General features: G+C 36.8%; 1 protein-coding gene across 2 annotated transcripts in view; it reads left to right on the plus strand.

The window, feature by feature from the left end:
* Positions 1–24447, plus strand: part of CCDC141 (coiled-coil domain containing 141) — a 110426-nt gene that overhangs the window by 42173 nt on the left and 43806 nt on the right. For both annotated transcript variants that reach the window (XM_075512156.1, XM_075512155.1), the window contains exons 7-8: positions 879–998; positions 16002–16196. In XM_075512156.1, coding sequence (XP_075368271.1) covers positions 879–998; positions 16002–16196 — 315 coding nt within the window. The remainder of the gene's footprint in view (positions 1–878; positions 999–16001; positions 16197–24447) is intronic.

Genomic DNA, 24447 nt, shown 5'->3' on the forward strand with positions numbered 1-24447 from the left:
GTAGTACCTAGAGTACAAAGTAATTCTTAGTATGCCATATATGATTTAAGTATAGTGGTGATTTTCCAGACTGAAAAGATTGGAGGAAGTCTCCTTAATGCTAATTACTCATTCTGACTACTATTTTAAAATGCAAAGCTTCACTCAGGAATTCTTGCCATGTGTTGTTTACAAAGAAAGTGAGAGGTACCCACTGTGAATCAAGCAGAAATAAATGCAAGTCATTCTGTGCAATTTAGAGGATATACCTGTATGCTGCATATGTTTGCTGCATATACTTGCTGAAGTAAGTCTAGTAAGATGTGATAATTTTTTTAAGATACTAAAGATTATTCCACATAATGTTATCTCAATAGCTTAACTGGGTTTTTCAAGCCAGGGATGGAGAGGTTCTATTAGGTCATAAGGCCCATTTAGTCTTTTTGTTGTTGTTGTTGTATTCTTGCAAAAGTACACATAGTCTTTTACTGTAGACAAAGGGATATTTTTAAGTTAATGTGATTCTAGGGAAAATGTGCAATATCTTTATCATGCTATAAAACATGCATTTATTCTATGTGTGCCTATAACTTGATTTTTCTTTTACTGTGTTAATTTATAATTTGGTCATACTTGATGAATACGTTTTTGTCTGTTTTGTTACATATCTTCCAATACGTGTTTGTTTTGACCACAATGCTTTCCTTCTGCATTTATTAATATTTAAATAATACAAATGCAAACATTTGAATAAAAGCATGAACATTAGGAATGAAAAATGAAAGGAATGAAAATTAGGCCTTCTTTTGTAGGTGAAACTGTCTTGTACATATTTAAAAAAAATGGCCAGTCACTTCTCAAATTTTTCACTGACTGAATTCCTTTTATTATTAACTTAGGTAACATTGTGGTACAAGAAAAACATCAGAGATTATTTTCACAAGCAAAACTTAGGCTCATCTCTATTGGAAAATGAAGAGTTACTTCAAGAGCTTGAAGAAATGGAAGTCAAAGTGAAAGTAAGAAATATGACAATTGATCAGTGAAGCAACTTTAAATATGAGTAGCAAAATGTGAACTCAGGCATTTAGTAAGTGCATATAGGAGTAGATACTTGGTATGTGTACATAAGATATATATTTCTATATGTCTAAATGAGAATTTTTTTCATTTTACTTCTTTTAATGCAGGCCTTCATGTTTTTCAGCGTTTTTCTCTTTTAAAACTTTAAAAGCTATTGATAAGGTAAAAGAAGAGTAATCCTTGATGTTGTTTAGTTGGTTTTTCAATTTAGTGATCAAGTTCCAGACTGGTAGTTTACATATTAAACCATGTTGCAAAAAATAAAGAAAAATAATTTTATTAGAATATTACCAAAGTTTAATGTTCATAAAGGATAAAAAGCCAGCCACTTCTACCATAATTCATTGTCATTGAACTGTGTACCTGATTGGTAGAGGTATTTGCCCATTTATTTCTTGGGAATAAGAGTAATTGAAAATACTATTTTCATTGTGAATGTCAGTTTTCCAGAGAATAAATCCGTTACCATCACTTGTAAAAGCAAGATGTGATTAAAGGCAATTTCGATATAAAAAAAGGGATATTTGTATGATGTAAATTGTGTGTATTTAGAACATTTTTTTTAGATACCTCAATTGTCATATCATCAGGTAAGTGCTGTTGCTGAGTCAGGATCATTCCTCACTGTATCATTTTCAAGCAATTGTATTTGGATAACCCAGATGATAAAGCAGGCCTTTTTCATCCAAAAACCATCCTAATAGAAACAAATGTCTTTTTAAAGGTTATTGTGTTGATAGCAACTAACAGGTTTATGATGGTTCACAGTTATGTTTCCTTGTAAACTTTGTAGTTAAATGTCACATGTTTGCCTGTTTGCATAACTTACAGTTAACTGCTTCAGAATTGTCATGTAAGCAGAATACAACAATATTTCTAATGCTTCTCCAAGCAGCACATCAGAAAACATATTTTCTTCATCTAGGGAAGATGAGTATGAAAATCTAAATTCTGCTGCAAAGCCTTCACAGCTCTTTGGCACAAGAAAAGCAGAAGATAAACAAGTAAGCAGTGAGGTGTTTCCAGAGAAATAGGGACCCACAAAAATATTTGAGGTGTCCTAAAGTATCGCTGAATTTTAGAACTAGCCAAACGATCATTAATCTTCCCCACGTTCAGTGTTGAAAGGCTATTCTTGTAATTTGCTGTCTGAATTAGAAATGATACTGTAAGTGCAGAAAGGAGAACAATATGCATTTTCATTTTGTATAATAATCAATCCTTTTCATGGTTGAGCATCCAGAAACTAACTTACAATGATAACACTTATTACAGTTTCACCTAACAATTCTTCTCCCATACATTATGTGATAGATCATGCATATCATCTTACTGAATTGCTTTTTTTTTTTCCTTAGGGTCATTTAAAAGTGTTTAGTGTTAAAAATTTTTGTTACACATCTATGTGAATTATGATTTAGAACATCTTACCTTTAGCTTTCTGCTGTTCTTACTAGCAGCATGTTCTAGCAGAGGGAAATGAAATTCTTGAAGTGGATGTTACTGAACATGTTGGTTATGTTTATGATGTGCAAAAAGAGTGGCCAGGCTGAACTGCATACTGCAAATATATTTCAGAAAGCTGTGTTATGGGGCTTTGTGCATTAGATTTTACAGCACTGAACTGCAGATGTTGAGACCAGAATAGAGGAGGAGCCTGGCACCTTGATTTTAAAATTCAGATAAAGTATACCAATCAAATCTGTATTCCAGTAAATACTTGTTAGATAGCAGAGATTAATATTAGATGTCATCACTGCACAAAGTAGTGGTTTACCTATACGGTTGGAGTACACTGAAATACAACACAGCCTAGAAATGAACTTGGCATCTTTGCTCGGAGACTAAGCAAAACCAGGCTTATGAGATATATCATGTCCGAACGTGAAATTCCCTAAATTTTCAGCAACTCACAGGCCTTCAGCATCTGATTGCTGATCTGAAGTATTTTGCCTTTGTATGTGTTTTGGAACTGCAGTGCTGTTGTGTGAAGTATTCATTCTGAGAAGCTATTGACTAATTCCATGCAGAAGTTTGAGGAAGGCCAGTGAAGAACTAGGTACAATATTAAAAAAAAGATTTTACTAGTCCTGGAAACAGAAATATTATTTCCTCTGTATTCCCATACATGGGTGCACAAAATTCCCTTAAGCCACTTTTCCTGTAAAATTTTCATTTCAGTTGGTCATACAATATGATACTATTGTCCAGGGTCACTACTTTCTAGGATCCAATTGTTCATCTCAGTAATGACACAAATTCCTGGTAAGTCTGAAATTACAGTCAGCTCTTTTGTTCAAATGAGTCTACTTTAAAAAAAGGTTGTACTCAATCTCTATAACTGACCTTTCCTAATTATTACATAGCACTCAGCTACTTTTTGTGCAACTAGAAACTTTATTAAGCAACAATTTTATATTTTCTTCCAAATCACCTGTGAAGTTATTAAATATAATGTGGCAAGAACATGTTTAGGAACAGAACGATTTAAAAAATACAATACTAGCAATTTATCTAGCTTTCTGTAAAGCAAATATCTGTAATTCCCAAAATATGTTTTAAGGCTTCATTCAGACCAAAATAATATTGTGATGTATAACAACTCTGCTACATCTGTGCAACCTAATGTACTTTGCAGACAATGATAGTATCACTGTAAAATGACACTGAGTATCTTGTAATACAGTCTGCTACAAAAACATGCAACATGTTCTGCTTTTTGGAGCTCTAGGTTGGCATAGATTTTATACACATGCATGCAATCACCACACATTTGGATATTTGCTGGGCACTTTTGTGGTACAGAGTCATCAGAATTATTTTCTATTTGTTTGATTTTTGTCACATGAGATTTTTCTGCAAGGACTAACATTCTCCCTGAAATCAAGAGTCATGATATAACTTGTGATATATGACAAAATTGTAAAACACTAATAAAAATATTGCCAGGTTCACATGGAAAACTGGCGGAAAAAAACCCCCACCACAAACCCACCACTATACATAGCTATGGTACCATTCCATGTTATTCGGAAAATTTTAGAGTCAAAATTATCCATCTTTCCAAATAGAAAGATAACTAACTGCATTAGTTCTTCAAAAGTCCTCCAGCTCTATTTTACTGAGCAATTTTTTAATATGTCTGATTCTTTAATGTTTTATCAAGAAAAAAAGCAGATACCAGTTTTTACTGTGTATATTTTGGAAGCAATCTCCTTAGCAATAGGAAAAATACAATATCAGTTTTTTCTAGTAACACTAAATCTACAGTTGGAATTACCTTCCCTTCAGGAATCCCTTTAGTGTCCAACTTATGTTCTAATAAAAAAAAGTGAATATTCTACATTAATTTCAGAGGGAAATGTAGTTTCCAGAAATCTTCAGAAGTTTTATCCATTCATACAGTTAACTATTTTATCAGTTTATGTGAGAAAATATAGAAATGGTTGTGAAGAACATTTCGGTTTATGTTCAGGAAGAACTCTTAGGAGTACCTTACACAATACTTGGCTAATTAATTAATTACAGGCTTTTTCTGTAGCTTAGTCATTGCTTAGAGCATAGCTGATGTCTGCTGTCATTTGTCTAGTTCCCTCATGCCAAGACTGGATGTTTCCAAAAAGCAGTTAGGGGCTTTAAAATATTTTATTTACCTTGCTGCAAAAATAAAGGTAGATTTTGGTGAGTGTCTTTCCCATACTATCTGAACGGCCATGACAATTTCTAATGGCATTCTGTTAGAAGTAATAAGGACATTGATAAACTAGTCTTTAACTACTTTGGGATCTAAAGTGGTGTAAATGAATCTTTTCAAGTAAAATTTCATACATATGTATACTGTAGCTTTGAGGGTATGGTGAAAAGTTTCTTTGTAATAGAAATGCAGAGCAAGTATAAGTGTTCTCATAGGGAGTAAGATAGTGGAAAGTTCTGGTATCTGAACAGTTTCACACAAAGAAAATACACATGTTTACTTACATGTATTGTTGCATTAAGACAAACAGGACAAATGATTTGCTTAAATTGTTCAGAGGTTAGCCTAAAAAGGATTTACAGGATGAACACCTTATTTATGTGACTGGGCTGAAAGAAGAAAGGAGAATGGTTTATTATATTCTCAAGTTGATATCTTGAACCTCACCTTGCTAAGAGGTGAAACCACTGAAAACATTATCGCTACCTTGTACAATAATCAAGACCAAAGATAAAACTAAGGATTCATAATTGGAAAAAAAACCCTCAACCCTCCCAAACATTAAATGGACACACACACACACGCAAGATCTGAGAGTAGAGGAGAGGCAGATTTAGGAAATCATGTTTCAATGATTGCCAACTCCTAGGGCAATCAAAAGAGACTTCAGGGCCTTGGGATGGCTAGTAAGGGACTTGGGAGCACAGGTTATTTTCTTCTCTCTCCTTCCAGTTCTGGGCAGTGACACTAGAAGGAACAGAGGCACCCAATCTATTAACTCATGGCTCCGTGGCTGGTGTCATTGCCACGGATTTGGTTTTTTTGACAACGGGATGGCCTACACAGCACCAGGTTTGCTGGTGTCTGATGGGATTCATCTTTCTCAAAGGGGAAAGAGAATCTTTGCTCAGGAACTTGCGGGGCTCATTGACAGAGCTTTAAACTAGACTCAAAGGGGGAGGGGGACAATATCAGGCTTGCCCGAGGGAACCTGAGGGACGATGTGCCATGGTTAGAGGGAGCGGGTGCCAGTGAGGGCACTCAGCCTGTGTCTCTGAGATGCGCAGGGTACACTGGGGCACAGCTGAAGTCGAACAGATTTGAGCTAGGGGATACTGAGGCAATAGGAGCCAAGAGGGAAACGCCAGTGAAACACCTCAAAGCACACAAGGGGTGTTCTTCTATGAAGGAGACGCGGACAACAGCCCAGCTGAAGCGCCTCTTCACCAATGCACGCAGCATGGGCAACAAGCAGGAGGAGTTGGAAGCCATTGTACATCAGGAAAACTATGATATGATTGCCATCACGGAAACATGGTGGGATGACTCGCACAACTGGAGTGTGGCGATGGATGGCTATAAACTCTTCAGAAGGGATAGGCGAGGCAGGAGAGGTGGTGGGGTAGCCCTATACATTAGGGAGTGTCTGGATAGCTTAGAGCTTGATGATGGTGACGGTAGGGTGGAGTGTCTATGGGTAAGAATCAGGGGGAAGGCCAACAAGGCAGATATTGTGGTGGGAGTCTGTTACAGACCGCCCAGCCAGGATGAGGAGACAGATGAACTATTCTATAAGCATCTGGGAGAAGCATCACGATCGCTAGCCCTTGTTCTTGTGGGGGATTTCAACTTACCAGATGTCTGCTGGAAATACAATACAGCAGAGAGGACACAGTCTAGGAGGTTCCTGGAGTGTGTGGCAGATAACTTCCTGACACAGCTGGTGAGTGAGCCAGTTAGGGAAGGTGCCCCGCTGGACCTCTTGTTCATGAACAGAGAAGGACTTTTGAACCATGTGAGGGTTGGAGGCTGTCTTGGGCAGAGTGATCACAAAATGATAGAGTTTTTGATACTTGGAGAAGTGGCGAGGGGTCAGCAAAACTGCCACCTTAGACTTCTGGAGGGCAGACTTCAGCCTGTTTAGGAGACTGGTCGACAGAGTCCCCTGGGAGGCAGCCCTAAAGGGCAAAGGAGTCCAGGAAGGCTGGACATTCTTCAAGGAGGAAGTCCTAAAGGCACAAGAGCAGGCTGTCCCCAGGTGCTGAAAGATGAGCCGGCGCAGAAGACTGGCCTGGCTGAACAGAGAGCTCTGGCTAGAACTCAGGAAAAAGAGGAGAGTCTATGACCTCTGGAAGAAGGGGCAGGCATCTCAGGAGGTCTACAAAGGTGTAGCAAGGCTGTGCAGGGAGAAAATTAGAAGGGCCAAGGCTGAGCTAGAGCTCAATCTGGCTGCTGCTGTAAAAGACAACAAAAAATACTTCTTCAAATACATTAGCAGCAAAAGGAGAGCTAAGGAGAATCTCCAGCCCCTAGTAGACGGGGGAGGGAACACAGTGACCAAGGATGAGGAAAGGGCTGAGGTACTTAATGCCTTCTTTGCCTCAGTCTTTAATAGCAGGGCCAATTGTTCTCTGGGTACCCAGCCCCCTGAGTCAGAAGATAGAGACAGGGACCAGAATGGAGCCCCCATAATCCAGGGGGAAATGGTTAGTGACCTGCTGCACCACTTAGACACTCACAAGTCTATGGGGCCTGATGAGATCCACCCGAGAGTACTGAAGGAACTGGCAGATGTGCTCACCAAGCCCCTTTCCATCATTTACCAGCAGTCCTGGCTAACCGGGGAGGTCCCAGTTGACTGGAGGTTAGCAAATGTGACACCCATCTTCAAGAAGGGCCGGAAGGAGGATCTGGGGAACTACAGGCCTGTCAGTCTGACCTCGGTGCCAGGGAAGGTTATGGAGCAGATGATCTTGAGTGCCATCACATGGCATGTAGAGGATAACCAAGGGATCAAGCCCAGCCAGCATGGGTTTAGGAAAGGCAGGTCCTGCTTGACCAACCTGATCTCTTTCTATGACAATGTGACCCGCCTAGTGGATGAGGGCAAGGCTGTGGATGTTGTCTATCTTGACTTCAGTAAAGCCTTGACACGGTTTCCCACAGCATTCTCCTGGAGAAACTGGCTGCTCATGGCTTGGACGGGTGTACTCTTTGCTGGGTAAAGAACTGGCTGGGTGGCTGTGCCCAAAGAGTGGTGGTGAATGGAGTTAAATCCAGTTGGCGGCCAGTCACAAGTGGTGTCCCCCAGGGCTTGGTGTTGGGGCCAGTCCTGTTTAATACCTTCATCAATGATCTGGACAAAGGGATCGAGTGCACCCTCACCAAGTTGTGCGGGAGTGTTGATCTGCTTGAGGGTAGGAAGGCTGTACAGGGGGACCTGGACAGGCTGGATTGATGGGCCAAGGTCAATTGTATGAGGTTCAACAAGGCTAAGTGCAAAGTCCTGCACTTGGGCCACAGCAACCCCATGCAACGCTACAGGCTTGGGGAAGAGTGGCTGGAAAGCTGCCTGGAGAGAAGGACCTGGGGGTGTTGGTTGACAGCCGGCTGAATATGAGCCAGCAGCGTGCCCAGGTGGCCAAGAAAGCCAATGGCATCCTGGCTTGTATCAGAAACAGTGTGGCCAGCAGGACTAGGGAAGTGATCGTGCCCCTGTACTCGGCACTGGTGAGGCTGCACCTCGAATACTGTGTTCAGTTTTGGGCCCCCCACTACAAGAGAGACATTGAGGTGCTGGAGCGTGTCCAGAGAAGGGCAACGAAGCTGGTGAAGGGTCTAGAGCAGAAGTCTGATGAGGAGCGGCTGAGGGAACTGGGGTTGTTTAGCCTGGAGAAAAGGAGGCTGAGGGGAGACCTTATTGCTCTCTACAACTACCTGAAAGGAGGGTGTAGAGAGGTGGGGGTTGGTCTCTTCTCCCAGGTAACAAGTGATAGGACGAGAGGAAATGGCCTCAAGTTGCGCCAGGGGAGGTTTAGACTGGATATTAGGAAATTTTTCTTCACTGAAAGGGTTATCAAGCATTGGAACAGGCTGCCCAGGGAAGTGGTTGAGTCGCCATCCCTGGAAGTATTTAAAAGACATATAGATGAGGTGCTTAGGGACATGGTATAGTGGTGGTCTTGGTAGTGTTAGGTTTACGGTTGGACTCGATGATCTTAAAGGTCTTTTCCAATCTATACGATTCTGTGATTCTGTAATGTTGATATCTGCTGGCACTGATCACTGATTAGCTGCTCGCTATTACATTTTGATGTGTATTGGAGGTGCTTGGCATGGTAAAAAAGAATTGCTAGCACCACTTTGCGACCAAGTAACTTTAGAGATGAGAAAAGTAGTATTCTAAATTGGTTGCATTTTGTCTAGTTTCTGCCACTTTTCAGGACTAAACTGCTGGAATCAGTCCTCCTGTTAATAAGGATTAGTAGCAAGATGGAGAGTACTTCTCTGTTTTATAGATCTGCATGCTTATTGGGTTTGGAGTAGCCATGCTAGGTAATAACATGCTCTGATGAGGTTTTAGCATGGTTCTTAATGACCAAATTAAATATCACTATCAATTAGTAGTATTAATTGCTATATTTGTTGATATTAGCATAAGGATTGGGAATATTGTATTTACCTGCTTTTTTCCCCAGATCTCACAGCTAATGCTTAGATACGTGGAAAAGTTATTTCACAGGTAAATATCTGTCTGGAGCTCTCTTCTCTCTCTGGCCTTCATGGATGGCCATGCTCCTTTACTGTTCTCTGCATGGATGCAAACTCAGGCTATCCAGCTCTTCTTGCCAGTTTTTCTGAGACTGGCATTCTATTGAGGAGTTTGACAGGTATTGCATTTCATCTGCATAGCAGATGTTTTAATGCACTACTGTATTTTGATAGCTAGAACAAAGCATGTAAAGAAAAACAATTTTTCTTTATAGGCAATTTTGTTTTTACCTAAACATTCATCTTTCGTGTGCGGCAGATGCGAATCTACATTCATCTATCAGATTCTTCTCACTGTCTGATTTTCCTGTAGTGCCACCTCACTGCCTTGGGAGAGTGCTCCTTTTCTATCTATTATTTGGGGTTTTTTTGTTGTTGTTGGTTGTGGTTTTTTCGTAGGTCCCTCTCTCCTGGCATTATCTTTTAACATCTCTCAACAATTTTCTGGGAGGTGACTGACTTTGAATTACGTTTTCCTCTTTCTGTCTGTTGATTCTAACAACTCCCTGTTAAATACACTGATATAGCCATCCACTGGATTTCCCAACACACAGATCATATGGTAATTGTCACAGCAGGTCACAGTCCTTTGCAGTTGTATTAGTGCACACTTTTGTTTGTAATTTGAGGGAATTATATGATTATATTGGTAGGTAGTTATACTGCAATGTAGTTATTGAAGGTAAAAGCCTTTCAGATATTCACAGGGGCTAATATATCAATGTACCAATGTATCCAATGAATCAATTACAGGCAGAAGTTGGGTTCAGAAAAAGTTCAGTTGTGAATGTTTTTGCAGTATGAGAGGAGGACCTAATTTATCATATATTCTGAAAAATACATATTTTTATACTTAATTGGCTTGTGGTTTAAATGCTACTTTATCTACTATATGGATCACTATCTGAAGTCAAATAGATGTGTTTCAAGGTTTTCTCAGTTTAAGCCTAGAATATTCCAGTGAAGACAGTTTTACACAGCTTCTCAGGTTTTAATCTAAAGTTACTACTTTTAAGTAAGAAAAGTTTATGGTATAGACCAAAAAAGATGATTTATCCCACAATAGTTGTTTAATAACAAGATAAAGTTGTAGGTATTTCTACATTTTTTTTTTTAGGCTTGTATTTGATATTTTTGAAGGCAGAAAAAGTGCAAAACTTTTACTTAAAGCCACAATAATTTTACCTCATCAGTTTTAACACTCTTGAAAAATACGCGATTAATCAAGGAACCTAGAAAGAGCTCATTTTCCTTGCCAAACGGAATGGTGAAAGCAAGTGTTTAAAAGACTTACTACTGTGAGGAAAAGTAAAAATAGTGCCATGAGCTAAGGAGACACATTGAGTATAGGCACATAGAATGCAATGTGTCTTTAATAGTTCAGAGGAATTCACAAGCATTTCTTGACAAATTGAAAAGTCAAGGTAATAGTAGTCTTTGTGTTCCTTTCAGGGAAAATGAGTAATAAATATTTTAGTGCTGACTGACAGATTTTTATGAATTTAACATGTAGAAGGCTGAAGGACAGAAAAAACTGACAAAGATTTTTCCACTGACTTTGTATGTCCTGTTGATGGAAAGTATAGGCTTTCAATGTGCAGAAACATTTCCTTATAAATAGAAAGCTGAAAATGAAATTGTTGCTAGCTATTTTATAGAAAATTTAACCAATTTTGAGTAATGATCAAATAGGCTAGCAAATGAATCTAACTACATTTAATACCCTCAGAGAGTGTATAAGGTTGTAATGTTCATGGAATATTGTAAACTATCAATTACTACAATAAATTGTGGTTTTGAGCTTGTGTGAAAGGTTAGAGAAGAAGCTTGCCTCAGTATAAATGATGCAGAGATTAACCTGTGCTTTAAGATCACCTAAAAGCTGCTATTGGGCACCTTGTACCAAACAGATTTATGAATGTTGTTACAGTGAAATCCTCTTATAGGAAATAGTTTCACTGCAAGTTGAGTCATTTTCTTATAATTAGCCTTGACTGCTGTAATTATAATTTATACATTGCGATATACTGAAACAATTCAGAACTTTTTTGTTTTTCTGTATCTGCTACTAAGCTAACTATAGACAATTTCCTTTCCTGTTACATTAAAATATGCATTTTTAATTCTTGCATAAAAATACTATTTTTAATTATTATGTAAATAGTGTGTAATAACAAAATGAGGATGCACATATTCAACTGCACTTTCTTTGCCCTTTTTTGGTTAATTATTTTTAGTCCCAGTTCAAAGCTCCCAACTGCAGTGTTATTTTCTAATTTTCATTAACATCTATATGTTTAAATGTAAGTGAAGTTTTGATTAGAATCTGACCATGGAATGCATTTGGTACCAGTCATTCCAGCTGCAAGTATTGGAAGATGATGACATTGTGGTACTGATACAATTGGATGTCAGGGGTCCACACCTTATTCATAAACAGGCCAATTAAGCTGTGTGTATGAGACCTCATTACTATGTTTTCCCAAGATAAATTCTTCAGGTAAAACGGAACAAATACAGCACAGCAGACTGTAATTATCCTCAAAATCCTCATTCTTGCTGAATATTACTTAGGGCAGAGAGACAATGACAGGACTTTATGAAAGGGGAATTGTGCATTAAATAATACAGTGCAGGGTTTCATGTAATTAAAAGTACAAGCTGAAGATTATTGCATCCAGATCTCAGAAGTGGTCATTGTTTTAATTTGAAAGAAAAAGAAAACAAAAAAATCAAGAAAGATTTGCTATAGCTCTTTATCAGTAATAGACAAAATGGAAAAAAAAATGAAAAAAAAATTGCTTTTATTGTGCCCCAGATTAATCTCTTTTTATTTCACTAGGAAGCTGAAAGTGTCCAGTTTGAGTCCTCAAGGAATACTTGTATGGGGTTTTTTTTGAGTGTTTTCTTGGGAAGTGGTGCAATTTTATTGCAGGATATTCCAAAACAGCAGTATTTCTTACAAGCGTACAAGGAAATAGAATGGGCAGCATTTGGCCTTCAGGTGTTTGTGGAAGAGTTGAACTTGAAAAAATCTCTGAGAAGGCTTTTTATAAGGGTTCCCTTATGGAAGGAAAGAAGGGTTAGCATGAGTGAGACAGGTTTGCATCTTTGTGGGCATACAGTGCAGGTATATTGAAACATAAGCAGAACTCAGTTCTCGATGGAATTCTGGGATTCTGACACATCTTTCTTTTTCAAAATGAAACAAAGCTAAATTTGTTGAAATATGTGGAATTAGTTTTCTTACCAAACCGCTTAGAATCTGGCTGAAACATTTTAACACTATTGAATTATTTAATGCTGGCTTTTTTTTTTGTAATTGATAATACTATAATAAACATTCAAAGGAAAAGTAGATGTAACACAAAAAAGCTAAATAAGGCATTAATGCAGATCTATAGATTTTTACGGCTGTTTAGGTCTTCCATGGCAGAAAGGTGAAGAGTATTCACTACAGTGGAAAAATGACAAACTCAGCAGGATTGTCATAATTTTCCTTTTCCTGTTCATCAGATTTTCAAGATGAAGGATTGTGTTGCATTGCACAGAAACAGGATACTGATCAAAGAAGTCTGTAATCTGAGACCTTTCTACTACTTCAGTGAAGGTGTTAGCAGTCCTTTTATATTTATTAGCATGAAGTATTTTTAAATTTTTTCCTCCTCAAAAAGCTTATTTAATACCTAAATAAGCTTTAATATTCTTTTAAATTGGCTTTAATTTAATGAAAATTTGCTTGTTAAAATCTTGTTTAGAGTCTCATTTATCATATAAAACGTGCATCCTTTTTTTCCTCACCCTCCCCCCGCTCGCCCCCCCCCCCCCGGTGGGATGGGGGAGAGAATAGGAAAAAAAAAAAAAAAAAGAGTAAAACCTGTGGGTTGAGATAAAGACAGTTTAATAGGACAGCAGATAAAGAGATAATAATAATAATAATGATAAAAGAATGTACAAAACATGTTATGCACAATGCAGTTGGTCACCATCCACTGACCGATGCCCAGCCCGTCCCCGAGCAGTGATCGCTGCCCCCCGGCCAACTCCCCAGTTTCTATACTGAGCATGACACCATATGGTATGGAATAGCCCTTTGGCCAGTTGGGGTCAGCTGTCCTGGCTGTGCCCCCTCCCAGCTTCTTGTGCGCCTGACAGAGCATGGGAAGCTGAAAAGTCCTTGACCAGTGTAAGCACTGCTTAGCAACAACTAAACCAGCAGTGTGTTACCAACATTGTTCTCATACTAAATCCAAACCACAGCACTATACCAGCTACTAGGAAGAAAATCAACTCTATCTAGGCTGAAACCAGGACACTCAACTTTGCTAAAATATTTGTCTCTGTTATAACCTGCAGCAGTTAGTACCGCAGACTAATTCACATAGAAAGGTTCATCACTTAATATACCTTGGTAGTTGTTTTTTGAGAGAGATTAAAGGTATTTTTGTATATTCATGATTTTCAGACTATTGCGTTGCTATGTATTGACATCACACCAGGCATCACATTCCGTATTCCCATGGGTTTGTTCATATTTTAAAATTACTTTTTGTTACCCGTGTCAATACCGTCTGTTTCAGCTTTAGTTCATGTGCTGTGAAGCTGTAGAAATGAATCCAAAGTTCAAGGCAAGAATATACAGGCATGGTCTGAATGCATGTGTTTTCCATTTTGAGGTGTGATTTTCGCTGACCTGTGAGAAATGCTAGATGTTTTTTCTGAATTGTTCAAGTTAATCTAGAATGCAGCAAGGAAATAAGTCCTTTCCATTGGAATTGCCATGTACTATTTAAGCTTGGCTATGTTGGGCAATGGGTAGGTTGAGAATTGTAGGGTGTCTCTAACTTGTTAGTTGTTGGTCCAGATCTAGTCCTTACCAATAGGGAGAGAGAGATAACTGCATCTGATGGAGAAGTCTGTGTAAAATAAGTTGCTGATCTTTTTGAACAAGTGTTTTTACCGTACCAGCTGTTGTCACAACAATGGACAATGTCAGAAAAGGAATGCACTGAACTACATAGACCAAAATCTATTCCCGCTTACTGTACTTCAAAGAAGGATAAAGCAGCATGGTGGGATACTGTGAGGGTATTAGAATTGCTGCTGCTTGTGGAAGATCTGTGAGGAACCAGATTACTTCTTTTGGGAAAATTTCCAAAACAGCATGTTTCACTAGCAATTATTTCACTAAAAAGAAACAGCAAATGTGAGGCTAACATTCTTTAAGCATGCTGAAAATAAAAGAACCTACCCTGTAATCTTGTTGTGCCATATGCACGCTTCAGAGTGTTTTCATGAAAAAATTTCTGTCTTATTTTTAAGTATTTTTCTGTCTGCTTTACAAGGCATTTGATACAAATCTGTGGAAGGGCATGATAAGTGAATTTCAAAAAGGTTCTTCTCCTATTAATTTGTTACCAGAAAAAGTGGAGGAAATATGCTACCTAACACATGGGAAATTGCAGTATATTATCAGATGCTCCTTTTGTTTTGAACAGCATAATAAGGCACCAATTTTAAGTGTTGACAAACACAGCAGGGATAAAGTACACTGTGTAACAGTTTTACTATTTTATAGTTTTCTCTATAAAAACACAGCAAAACCAAAGAAGCGACTACTAGCAAAGCAGTAGTTGCAAGACAGGAAGAGATGCAATGATGTTTTTCTCTTGACTCTTTTAAAGTGAAACTCCTTTCCATTTGGGCTGTCTAGTCTGATACACCTTTCAATACCTCTTTATAACCTAAAGAAGACAGTGGGACTGAATACTGTAATAGCTTTTATCACAGGTTAAAAAAAAGTAGGGAAAAAAGTTTTGTGCATGAAGATTTAATCCCTAAATTTGATGTATAATTTGGGTGAAGCACTAGAAGCACAAGTCAGTTCAGTATGAATAGCTGAAAAAAGAAATAGGAGTCAAATAGACAATCAGTTCTGAGTGGCTAATTATGTTTCCAAGTGGTGCAATGCAGACAAAATCTCTATATGCAAACTTGTACTGATTCAACTGAATCCATTTTAAAGCACCTTAATTTTAAAGTACCTAGCTCAATTAAGTGTAAGTAATGTTTCTGACTCTTTGGCTTGAAATTCTGAAGTATGATCTTCCTTTTCAAAGCATCTCTTCGATCTTTCATTGCCACTAGGAAGGTTCATGGTCAAATAATACAGAGATGGGCTTTGAACGGACTTGTGTTTTTGTGTAGGAAATCAGGGAAAATGTACAATGGAGAGCATCAAGGATGACAGCACACCTCACTGTAAGGGAGAGTAATTTGATTTAATTGATTACCAGACAGCTTTCAGCAGAAATTGTCTCACTGGAAGCAGCTATTATCTAGGCAGTATTTTAATTTGTTCTGGGTTCAATAGTTGGACTTAATGGGCTGTCATGGGCCCAGTAGAAGTTTCTTGTCTTTATGTTATCCAGACCATTTTTCCCAGCAGACACACTAGTAATGGCTACTTCTACCTGTGAAACTGTGTCAAAGAATGTAGAATGCCACCACTGAAAACTCTGTTACTAAAACCGTAATTTGCTGAGAAATCCCTCCTCGTAGAAATACTATTTTTAAATGATGATAAATTTCATGCCTATAAATGCAATACGTGCTTTCCAGTATTTATATTAGTATCGTGCAGGTATATTACTTTTCTATATGTAGTTGATTAAAATGGAATTTTTCCTGTTAGGAATGGAATTCCACTGTGGAACAACTGGAAGCTGAAGCACTTAAGATCTTGCTTTCGGAGGACTATACAGAAAAAGAACATCTAAAGCTTTCAAATCAGAAAATCTGTCTGTTGCGAGAAGAAGTGTGCATCCATATGGAAGAAAGGAAAGCCCTGCTACAAGAGGCCAATGACTTTTTTCATGCTGCTGGCAAGGTTGGTAAGAAGCCAAATCTGTAACAATAACCTGGTAATACAACTGTCAGTGAGGTCTCGAAGGCTGATATACACGGGATTATGCAAACAGTTTGCTAAACAATTTGGAATAGAAAATTACAGATCTGATTACCCTTTAATATGACCTTTTGCCTCAAACTTCTATCCAAAATGACAAAGGACTTTTAAAATTAAAAAAAAAAAAAAAAAAAAAGTATGTGAGAAGAACAGTCAGTTTCCAAAATAAGGCATTTGGGAAAGATTATGTGCCAAAAATTGGACTTTAACATCATGGGCTTTGTCATGATGGCATAATGCTGTATGAAGATACAGGACCTGCTCTAAAATACCCACAGTGTTACAGGCTAGTGTGGATACCAGAAACGATGTCTATACTTGCAGTGGTCTCCACAGGGACTAATTAATAATGAGACATGAGAAAAATCAAGGACAATATACAGTTCCTCATACCAGGCACGTCGTATACTACACAGTCTAGACATGATGTAACACCAACGTGGTCAGTTAGAAAAGCACAAAACTCCCTTAGTCACAGCACAAATGATGAATTAAGGCCCACACCTATACGGAGGTCAGCAAGATAATCTGCAGGCAATAATCTCCATCGCTGATATGCTCATGTGGAGAAGCAGTGATTTGGATTCCAGAATTAGATTCTTGCAGCTCTCACAGAAGGCTGAGAGGGGCCTACCTGTCTCCTGAATTCTATACATTGCTTGTTTTGTGTGGGTTGTGTTTAGGTACAAGCAGCCTTGACTAGTATGTCTGTTTAATTTTCTGTCTCTTCCTAATCTTATGTGATGAAAATGGGTAAATCACTGATGACCAAAAAAAGGAATATTTTAAAACTAAATCTTTACTTTTTCAAACATCCAGTCCAGTAATAACTACTTGTATGAAAATTATTTTCATAAATTTGGTCACTAATGTTTGTTACATCCTACTTTATAATACTTTTTTCCTCTATAATATAAGCTGTTTATCATACTTGAATACTTTAATACACTTTCAAGAGTTCTGTTCATAATTTCTGTTTTTTTCATTGACTCTAATGTGAGCATGAAAGGAATATTCTTGTAGCCTTTCTCTTCAAATCCCTATCACAAAACAAAAATATCAGTTTTTTTTTCTTCAGTCATCTTCTGAAGTTGTTTTAGACCAGTCATCATGTAGTCTTATGTGGGTTAGATTGCTTTTGATATTCTTACTGGCTCAAGGCCCAAGATGTTAAAATTCTTTTTCAAATGCTATGATATTACAGGGTAGTACTTAATCGCAGTTAAAAATATATAATGAATTTTTAAATTAAACCGATTCAAGGGGGAATTTTAATAGGTCTCCAGTAAACAAATGTTGTAAAACTTACTGTTCAAGTAAAGACAAAAGACTGAAAAAAAATCGCTATATGGGAGTACAATACAGTCAAGGAAATGAGTGTAGAAAGGAATAAAATAATAATGGAATAATAAGCATAATAGAAATGACTTGAGATTCAGCCACATTCAGTCAAATAGAATTAAATAGTGAAAGTGTGCATTTATGTGGAAACAAAATGAGTCTTCAGGAATCCAGTGTCTATTCTTTGCTGTAAAATGCTCCCAGTTAAATCTAAAATACTTATAGGCTGGTTACTGAAAGTGTATTCACTTGTATTGCTTCTGAGCCTTTCTCTTTTGAGGGACTAGACTGAATTGGAATTAGTCTTTCCAAAAATTAAATGATCCTCTGAACAGTTTTCCTCAGTGTAAGCAAAATTATTATAATCCAGGCTGTAGTGGATGTGTGCCCATATAATAAAAATCAAAACCCTGTTTAGATGCTAATTTGGCACTAACTTGTACTGTCTTCTAGGAACTCATCGGAGAGGTGAAACGTAAGTTGAGTAAGAAGATTTTTTCCCTCTTAAGTAGTAGTGCTGTAAAATCTTGAAAACTTCCAATTTTCCCCGGAAAAGTTAGAATGTTGATGTGGGAAGAGGATGGCACAGTTAAATTAAAAGTTTTCAACCTAAAATCAAGGTTGGGCAAACTCATGGGAACAGCTGATAGAAGAGTTGATTGATAAAGTATTGGGGGAACTAATATAATTAGTTCAAATCCATTGATATGTGCCAGGTTTTTATGAGAAGATCAAATAAGGATCAATAAAGGTGGAAATAGTGCTATAACAGACTTCTGTAAGGTTATTATTACTGCTATTTCATGTGCTGATGGTGAGTGAATAATACAAAATCCTCAAGCCACTTTAAGCCAATTCAGAGCCAAATCTATTTTGAGCCTTAAAAGGGGAAAACAAGTAGGGATTTTTATCTATAAATGAGCTTCCAGTGGAGTACTGTGGATTGATTGCTGGTATTTTTCTGCTTATAGTATTTGTAATTTATGTAAGAGTGGTAGGCAATGAAGACAGGCAATCTATAAACACCTATATGGGCAAGCAAAGTTTAATAGCATATGATTTTTCTATCCAGCAGACAACAAAATCCACAGATAGATGTCAAACTTTGCCAAATGCCAACTAGTAAAAGAGCATATTTTTTAAACAGTGAAGAAATGAGCTGTTGGAACAATTTACCACAATTGTATTAGATTTTTCGTAACTGCAAACTGGATGATATTCTTTAGTTAAAGCAAGAAGTAATTTAGTAATTCGTTTGGCTTACCATGTAATAAAAGTAAGTTTTGTTATTACATTCTAGTATTAATACACAACAATTTGTTAAAGGAAATTTATTTGAGTTAGGGAAAATGGATTAAGCAAAGAATCCTGTATCTCGTCAATCCTTGATGTCAGTAGAGAACTTATTCAAGCCTTTTCCAGGTGTGTGCTATCAGATCAGAGAGCTATCTTTTAAAAAATGGGTTGTAATTTTGTTGCCTTGATTTGGGGCACAAAGCTTTTGAAACATTAGGTCTTTAGCCAGTGGTGCTGGCCAGCTGAAGTTAAAGAAAACAAGGGTTTGCGTGCTTTTTGGAAATACTAAGCGCTTAGACTCCGCTATCTGAATGTGTCCCGTTGAGTTTTAAGTCTTTGGTAGCTTTGAAAATCAGGTGCTACATCTGAAAATTTTCCACTGAAAAGAAGGATCTCAACATTAAAGACCAAACTTAAAATGTGAAATCTCTCTGTTTCTGTTTTACAACAAGCCTGTTCTTCAAGGGCACATACATCAAGTAGTATTAGTAATGCAAACTTTTTTTCCAAAACCTTTTAGTTAGAAAACTACTTAGAAAAGTTTCTATTTTAAGGTCTCCGAAGACCAAATAGTCTTTTTGTATTTTTTTTTAAGCATATTGTTTGCAGACCGTTTATAGAAGCTTTAAAAACAGATCATTTCCAAGGACAGCTCCAACAATAATCTTCATAGCTCTATTAAATGTGCTGAAAAAACAACCGCAAGATTTTGCCTACCCTAATTTTTATTTTGAGCACTAGGTGGGGCTGTAATCACATTTGTCTTTAACCTGTACTATCTTCCTTCGGTATTTTTTTTAACAACATGTAAAAAATACTTGATGTTGAAATTATTTACAGACCTTTGAAGTGAGAGGTATCTTTTTCTCTAATAAGCCTGATCTTTCTTGATTTCATTTGTAATGAGGAATCTGAGATGGGCTGATGGAAACAGTGTTAAAACTGTTGCTGATTGTCAGCTCCCTTCTAGTTTGGACGAGGAGCTATGCAAATATAGGTCTATTGCTTTGAGAGCAAAGGTAGCATCTTTTCAGAATACAGGGCTGTGCTTTGTGGAAGTACCTGCTGAAGAACGCACTAGCTCAAGTGTATCTCCACAGCATGCCATTATACCTGTTATGTGTAAGAGTGAAAAAACACTATAGTTACTACAGTTCAGAAAAGAGACATTTTCAGTCATTCTCAGGGTATGCCTGAACCTCTGGACTCTCTTTACGTGTAAAGGGCAAATGAGAAAAATAGAGTATTAGTTGTTTTGAACTAACTCGAAGAGAACTACTTTTAGATCTTGTCTATCTCATTGTAATTTTAATTTTTAATGAATTCAGGAAAATGAAAAGACAGAAGTATAGCACTTGCATTGTGTTTGGGCTCTTAAGTTTTGGCGTACATTTGGCTGCATTCTGTTGTATATTTGGCTGCATTAAGCAATATTTTTCTGCATGTTTGCAAGTTCCTTGGCTCTTTTGTAATCATGTCCATTCCTTGCTAAACTTTCCTTTAAATATCAATCCATTTTCTATGTCTATGTAGTTACCTTCAGTTTGAGTTTCTGCAGGGGGATTTCTGTGTAGCAGAATTATTCTCTGAGAATACTTGGGAAATATTCTCTGAGAATACTTGGGAAATGATACATGGAGTAGCCTCAGAATGAAAACATTCACTTGGATAGCTTTAAGTAAACAAATAAGGTTTTTACCGAGTACAGTATGTTTGCAGATTCACATTTTGTTAGCTGTGGAGTATCTTGTACTTTGGCTCATAAATTACTTCAAAAATCACCTTTTGATTTTGAACTCCAGGACATATATACTTTCTTCTAACTACTTTAGATGCTGGGGTTTATTTTTTCTCCTGTGTGCCACTGCAAAATTAAAAATCATTTGAGATAGTGTAGATAGTAACTAGCTTTAAAGCAAACATACATGAGAGACTTAGAGGTGGAGCATTCTTGGCATGGAGCTGTGGGGAATAGAATACAGACTTCTGCATGATCCAGTGAAACTTATTCTGCTTAACCTTCTAGACTCTCTTTTTCCTTGTTAATGGAATTTTCAGGTTTGAATAATTTTCAGTCATTAGTCAATGATTTTGTGGTGATAACATTCAGTATTGGTAAAAATAAATAAATACATAAATAGAGGTCCATGTTGCTGAGTAGAAGCATTGCTGAAAAATCCTTTACTTTCTTTTGATCTTTGTAATTAGTAAAGCATAAACAATTACAGAGAAACAACTGAACAGGCACAGGAACAGGCACATAGAAAGCAAGACAACTATATGGAGCCGCATGACAGCAGAGAAGCAGAGGATGTACAGAGGGATTATATCCTTTATTTTCTTGAAAAGATCTCAAAACTATGATAAGTGGATGAGGAAGACAGACTGAACTAAAATAAAACTAAAGCAAAATCAAAATTTAAAGTGGAAAAAAAAAGAACCACAACAAAATTCACCATTCATGTTCTGTATGTACACAACCACAAACCCGAACAGACTGGGAAAAGTGTATTGCATGATTTTTGTTGCTTTTTTAAAATTACTTAAAATGGATCCCAGTCATGAAGAATGGTCAAGGTAACCATTAATAAGGAAATTGAGAGAGAAATATTAAGATCCTGTTTGAATGACATTTGGATTTATTACGAAGTGGTTTTTTAATAGCAGGAAAAGCTCAGAATGGCTCAGGAAAGAGGGATCTTATTTCTGCTCATGAAAGTTATGCCCATGTTATCTTCAGCATGTTGGTGTTCATTTTAATTACAGCTTGTAAGGTTTTTGTCATTTTTGCTAGCATAACTATTGTTTTCTCTACTAATCTTCCATGCTGAAATGAAAAAAAATCCTGCCATTAGTGTTAAGCATTTAGATCACTAATTATAACTCTCCTGCATCTTTAACTTGTGAATATATAAGTTGCAAAGTATTTTTGTGTTATCAGCCGATAGATGAAGTGATACAATTTCTAAAACAATATCATTTAATTTATCATCTGATACCACAGTTGCATGTAGACATGATGCTTTCCTTCTCGTATTCTGTTGTCTATGCCATAATCTGCTTATGCTATAAAAAAAAAATCAGAGATATACACATATGCTAATTCTTGAAAAGAGTCTGAGATAGAAGTAGAAGGGTGGCTTTGTGTGCATTGTTTAATGTTGATTTGGCTGAGCTCGTGAAAGTCTGAATTTAGGGCCTGGTGTTGCTATTCTGAGTAGAATGGGGGGGTATAGAACTACCAATGACTCCAGCGGCTGCTAGGGAAAAAGTCAATCCAGATAATATCTTGCTGTAACCAGGTTTCCTACTTGCAACTGAAATTGAACATGAGGAAACATAAATCTTTGCTCACGGTAGCAGACTTAATTATCAAAGTAGCAACAGCACTGAGAATGCAGGCAATGCAACCCAATAAAGTTGTCTGTCATCCTTGAAGGTGCAGATTGATGAACATGCAAGGCACTCAGATATGTTTAGGAAGAGGAGCTGCAGAGAACACCTGATTTTTTTTTTCTACCCCAGTTGTCTTCTAAATAGTCTCTTGTCCAGTTGCCATTCTGCTCCTGTTGCTCTTTGATAAATGTAACAATGGCGTTAATATATACCTTTTTGATTTATTCATTTTGAATTTCCCTATTGTTTTTTAGCAAGACTCAAAACATGTCCTTACATTTGCTGCTTACCTAGTTAAATATGCTAACAAGTAATACTTATAATAAGTCTAGCTGAGTGGTTAACTCCTTCTGAAATGCTTATAAATCCATAATAATTCTCCAACACTTTATAACTTTCTTATGACTCTTTAATTTAATATTCTTAAGTATGGTGTGAAGACTAGAATTCATTGTACAGAACCTATTACACAAAATAAAAAAACTTCACTTAGTTCCTGAGTTCACATGAATGGCCTTTATTTACAGAAAAAAATCTTTGAGATTTGCATAGGTCCATGAATCTATGAGTTTCCAAAGATGATGGTAATTCCTGTCTTGATCTGAAGTTTATGGCCTTTTTTTATACTTAGTGATGACTAAAAGGATTTCATGTTTTAGGAAAAGTCCTTCCTGGGTACCTTCAATTACACTCCTCCTCTGATGGAGTGTTCTTGATCTTAGAAAATTTTCTTTGTACAGTCAGGATATATATATATATATATATATATATAAAACGCTGAATCCTTTATTCTGCAAGCAAAAATAACCTAGCAGAGACAATGAAATAGTATGCATGTCCTATTTTAATCCATTGTGTATAGATGTTGAATTACTTTTGCTCATCCTCTTTATTTTCCTTCATTTCTTTTGCATAGATTTCAGTTGTTTGAGAGGGTTCAGGCATCTCTGCTTGCTATTTTGTCAGCAATGTAGGGTTCATTCTCAGCTGCTGAGTTCTTGGTTCATATATAATACACTGTAGCAAGCTGGATCATATTGTCCCCTGAGAATCTCATTGAATTTTCACTTTTCAACTTCTTATGAATGTAAAACCTTGCAAAAGTCTTCAAAATCAAATCTAGTCTGCCTCAAAGTTCTTTTGTTCTTCTGAGGTAGTAATTTTAAAGTTGACATAATTAAGGATATTATTTTAGCATGTATGTAGTTTTGTTCTCTCAGAATTCTTCGCAGTGATGAACTGAGGCTTCAAGAGCAATGTATTTTTGCACTGCAAGTCTGCAAAATTATTCAGTGAACTAAAGCTTAGAGTACCTATAGAGAACTGCAAAGTCAGAACACAAGTTTGATTGGTGTTGTACGAACAGTTGGTTTCCTTTTAAAAATATGTATGCAGAGTAGTCCATGTTACAGTCATTATATTTTTAAGTCGTTACATAAATGTATACGTTCAATGAGAAATTAGTGCTATTAGACATTGTCTACTGCTTTGTTTTATTTAAATTTCACGTTTTTCTGGTGTTTAGAGCAATAAAAAATCTGTGTAAGAGAATATGGTGCTACTGCTATCACACTAATTATGCACAGTAGGTTTGGGCATGTTTCTATTTCACTAATATTAGTATTTACTGACTTTAAATAATGGAGTATTGCAGTGTTGTCCTTACTCTGTCTAAAAAGACAGGAGTCTTTTTAGAGTACCTTTGTCACTTTTTTCCGGTATTTGAATGAGAAACTTCTGCTTGCACTAAAGGAAGACAGAGGATAGTTATAACAAAACCAAAGCTGCATATGTGCAAAATCAAAGCCTACCTTTTTAGTAAAAATATATTTAATTATAATTTACTTGTTGGATAGACATTTGATATATTTAAAACATTAAAAAGAAGAATAATTTTGGTAAAACTCTTTGGGAGCATGCTTCAATAAAACTTTGAGTGCTGATGTGCTGTATTACTCTCATTACTTTGGTTCTGCTTCAGTATGTCAAATTGGCCTGATGAATACTGAAAAAATGGAATAGTTTTAAATTCAAAGAGTAATCATGATTTTGCATGTCCGTATTTATATAAGCTTCTGTTGAATTATACCTGTGTTTTTCTGTGACCTGCAAAGTCAATATCAGGCCCTAAATTAAAATA

This window comes from Mycteria americana, chromosome 9 (genome assembly GCF_035582795.1).
Source record: "Mycteria americana isolate JAX WOST 10 ecotype Jacksonville Zoo and Gardens chromosome 9, USCA_MyAme_1.0, whole genome shotgun sequence".
NCBI classification, from domain to species: domain Eukaryota; kingdom Metazoa; phylum Chordata; class Aves; order Ciconiiformes; family Ciconiidae; genus Mycteria; species Mycteria americana.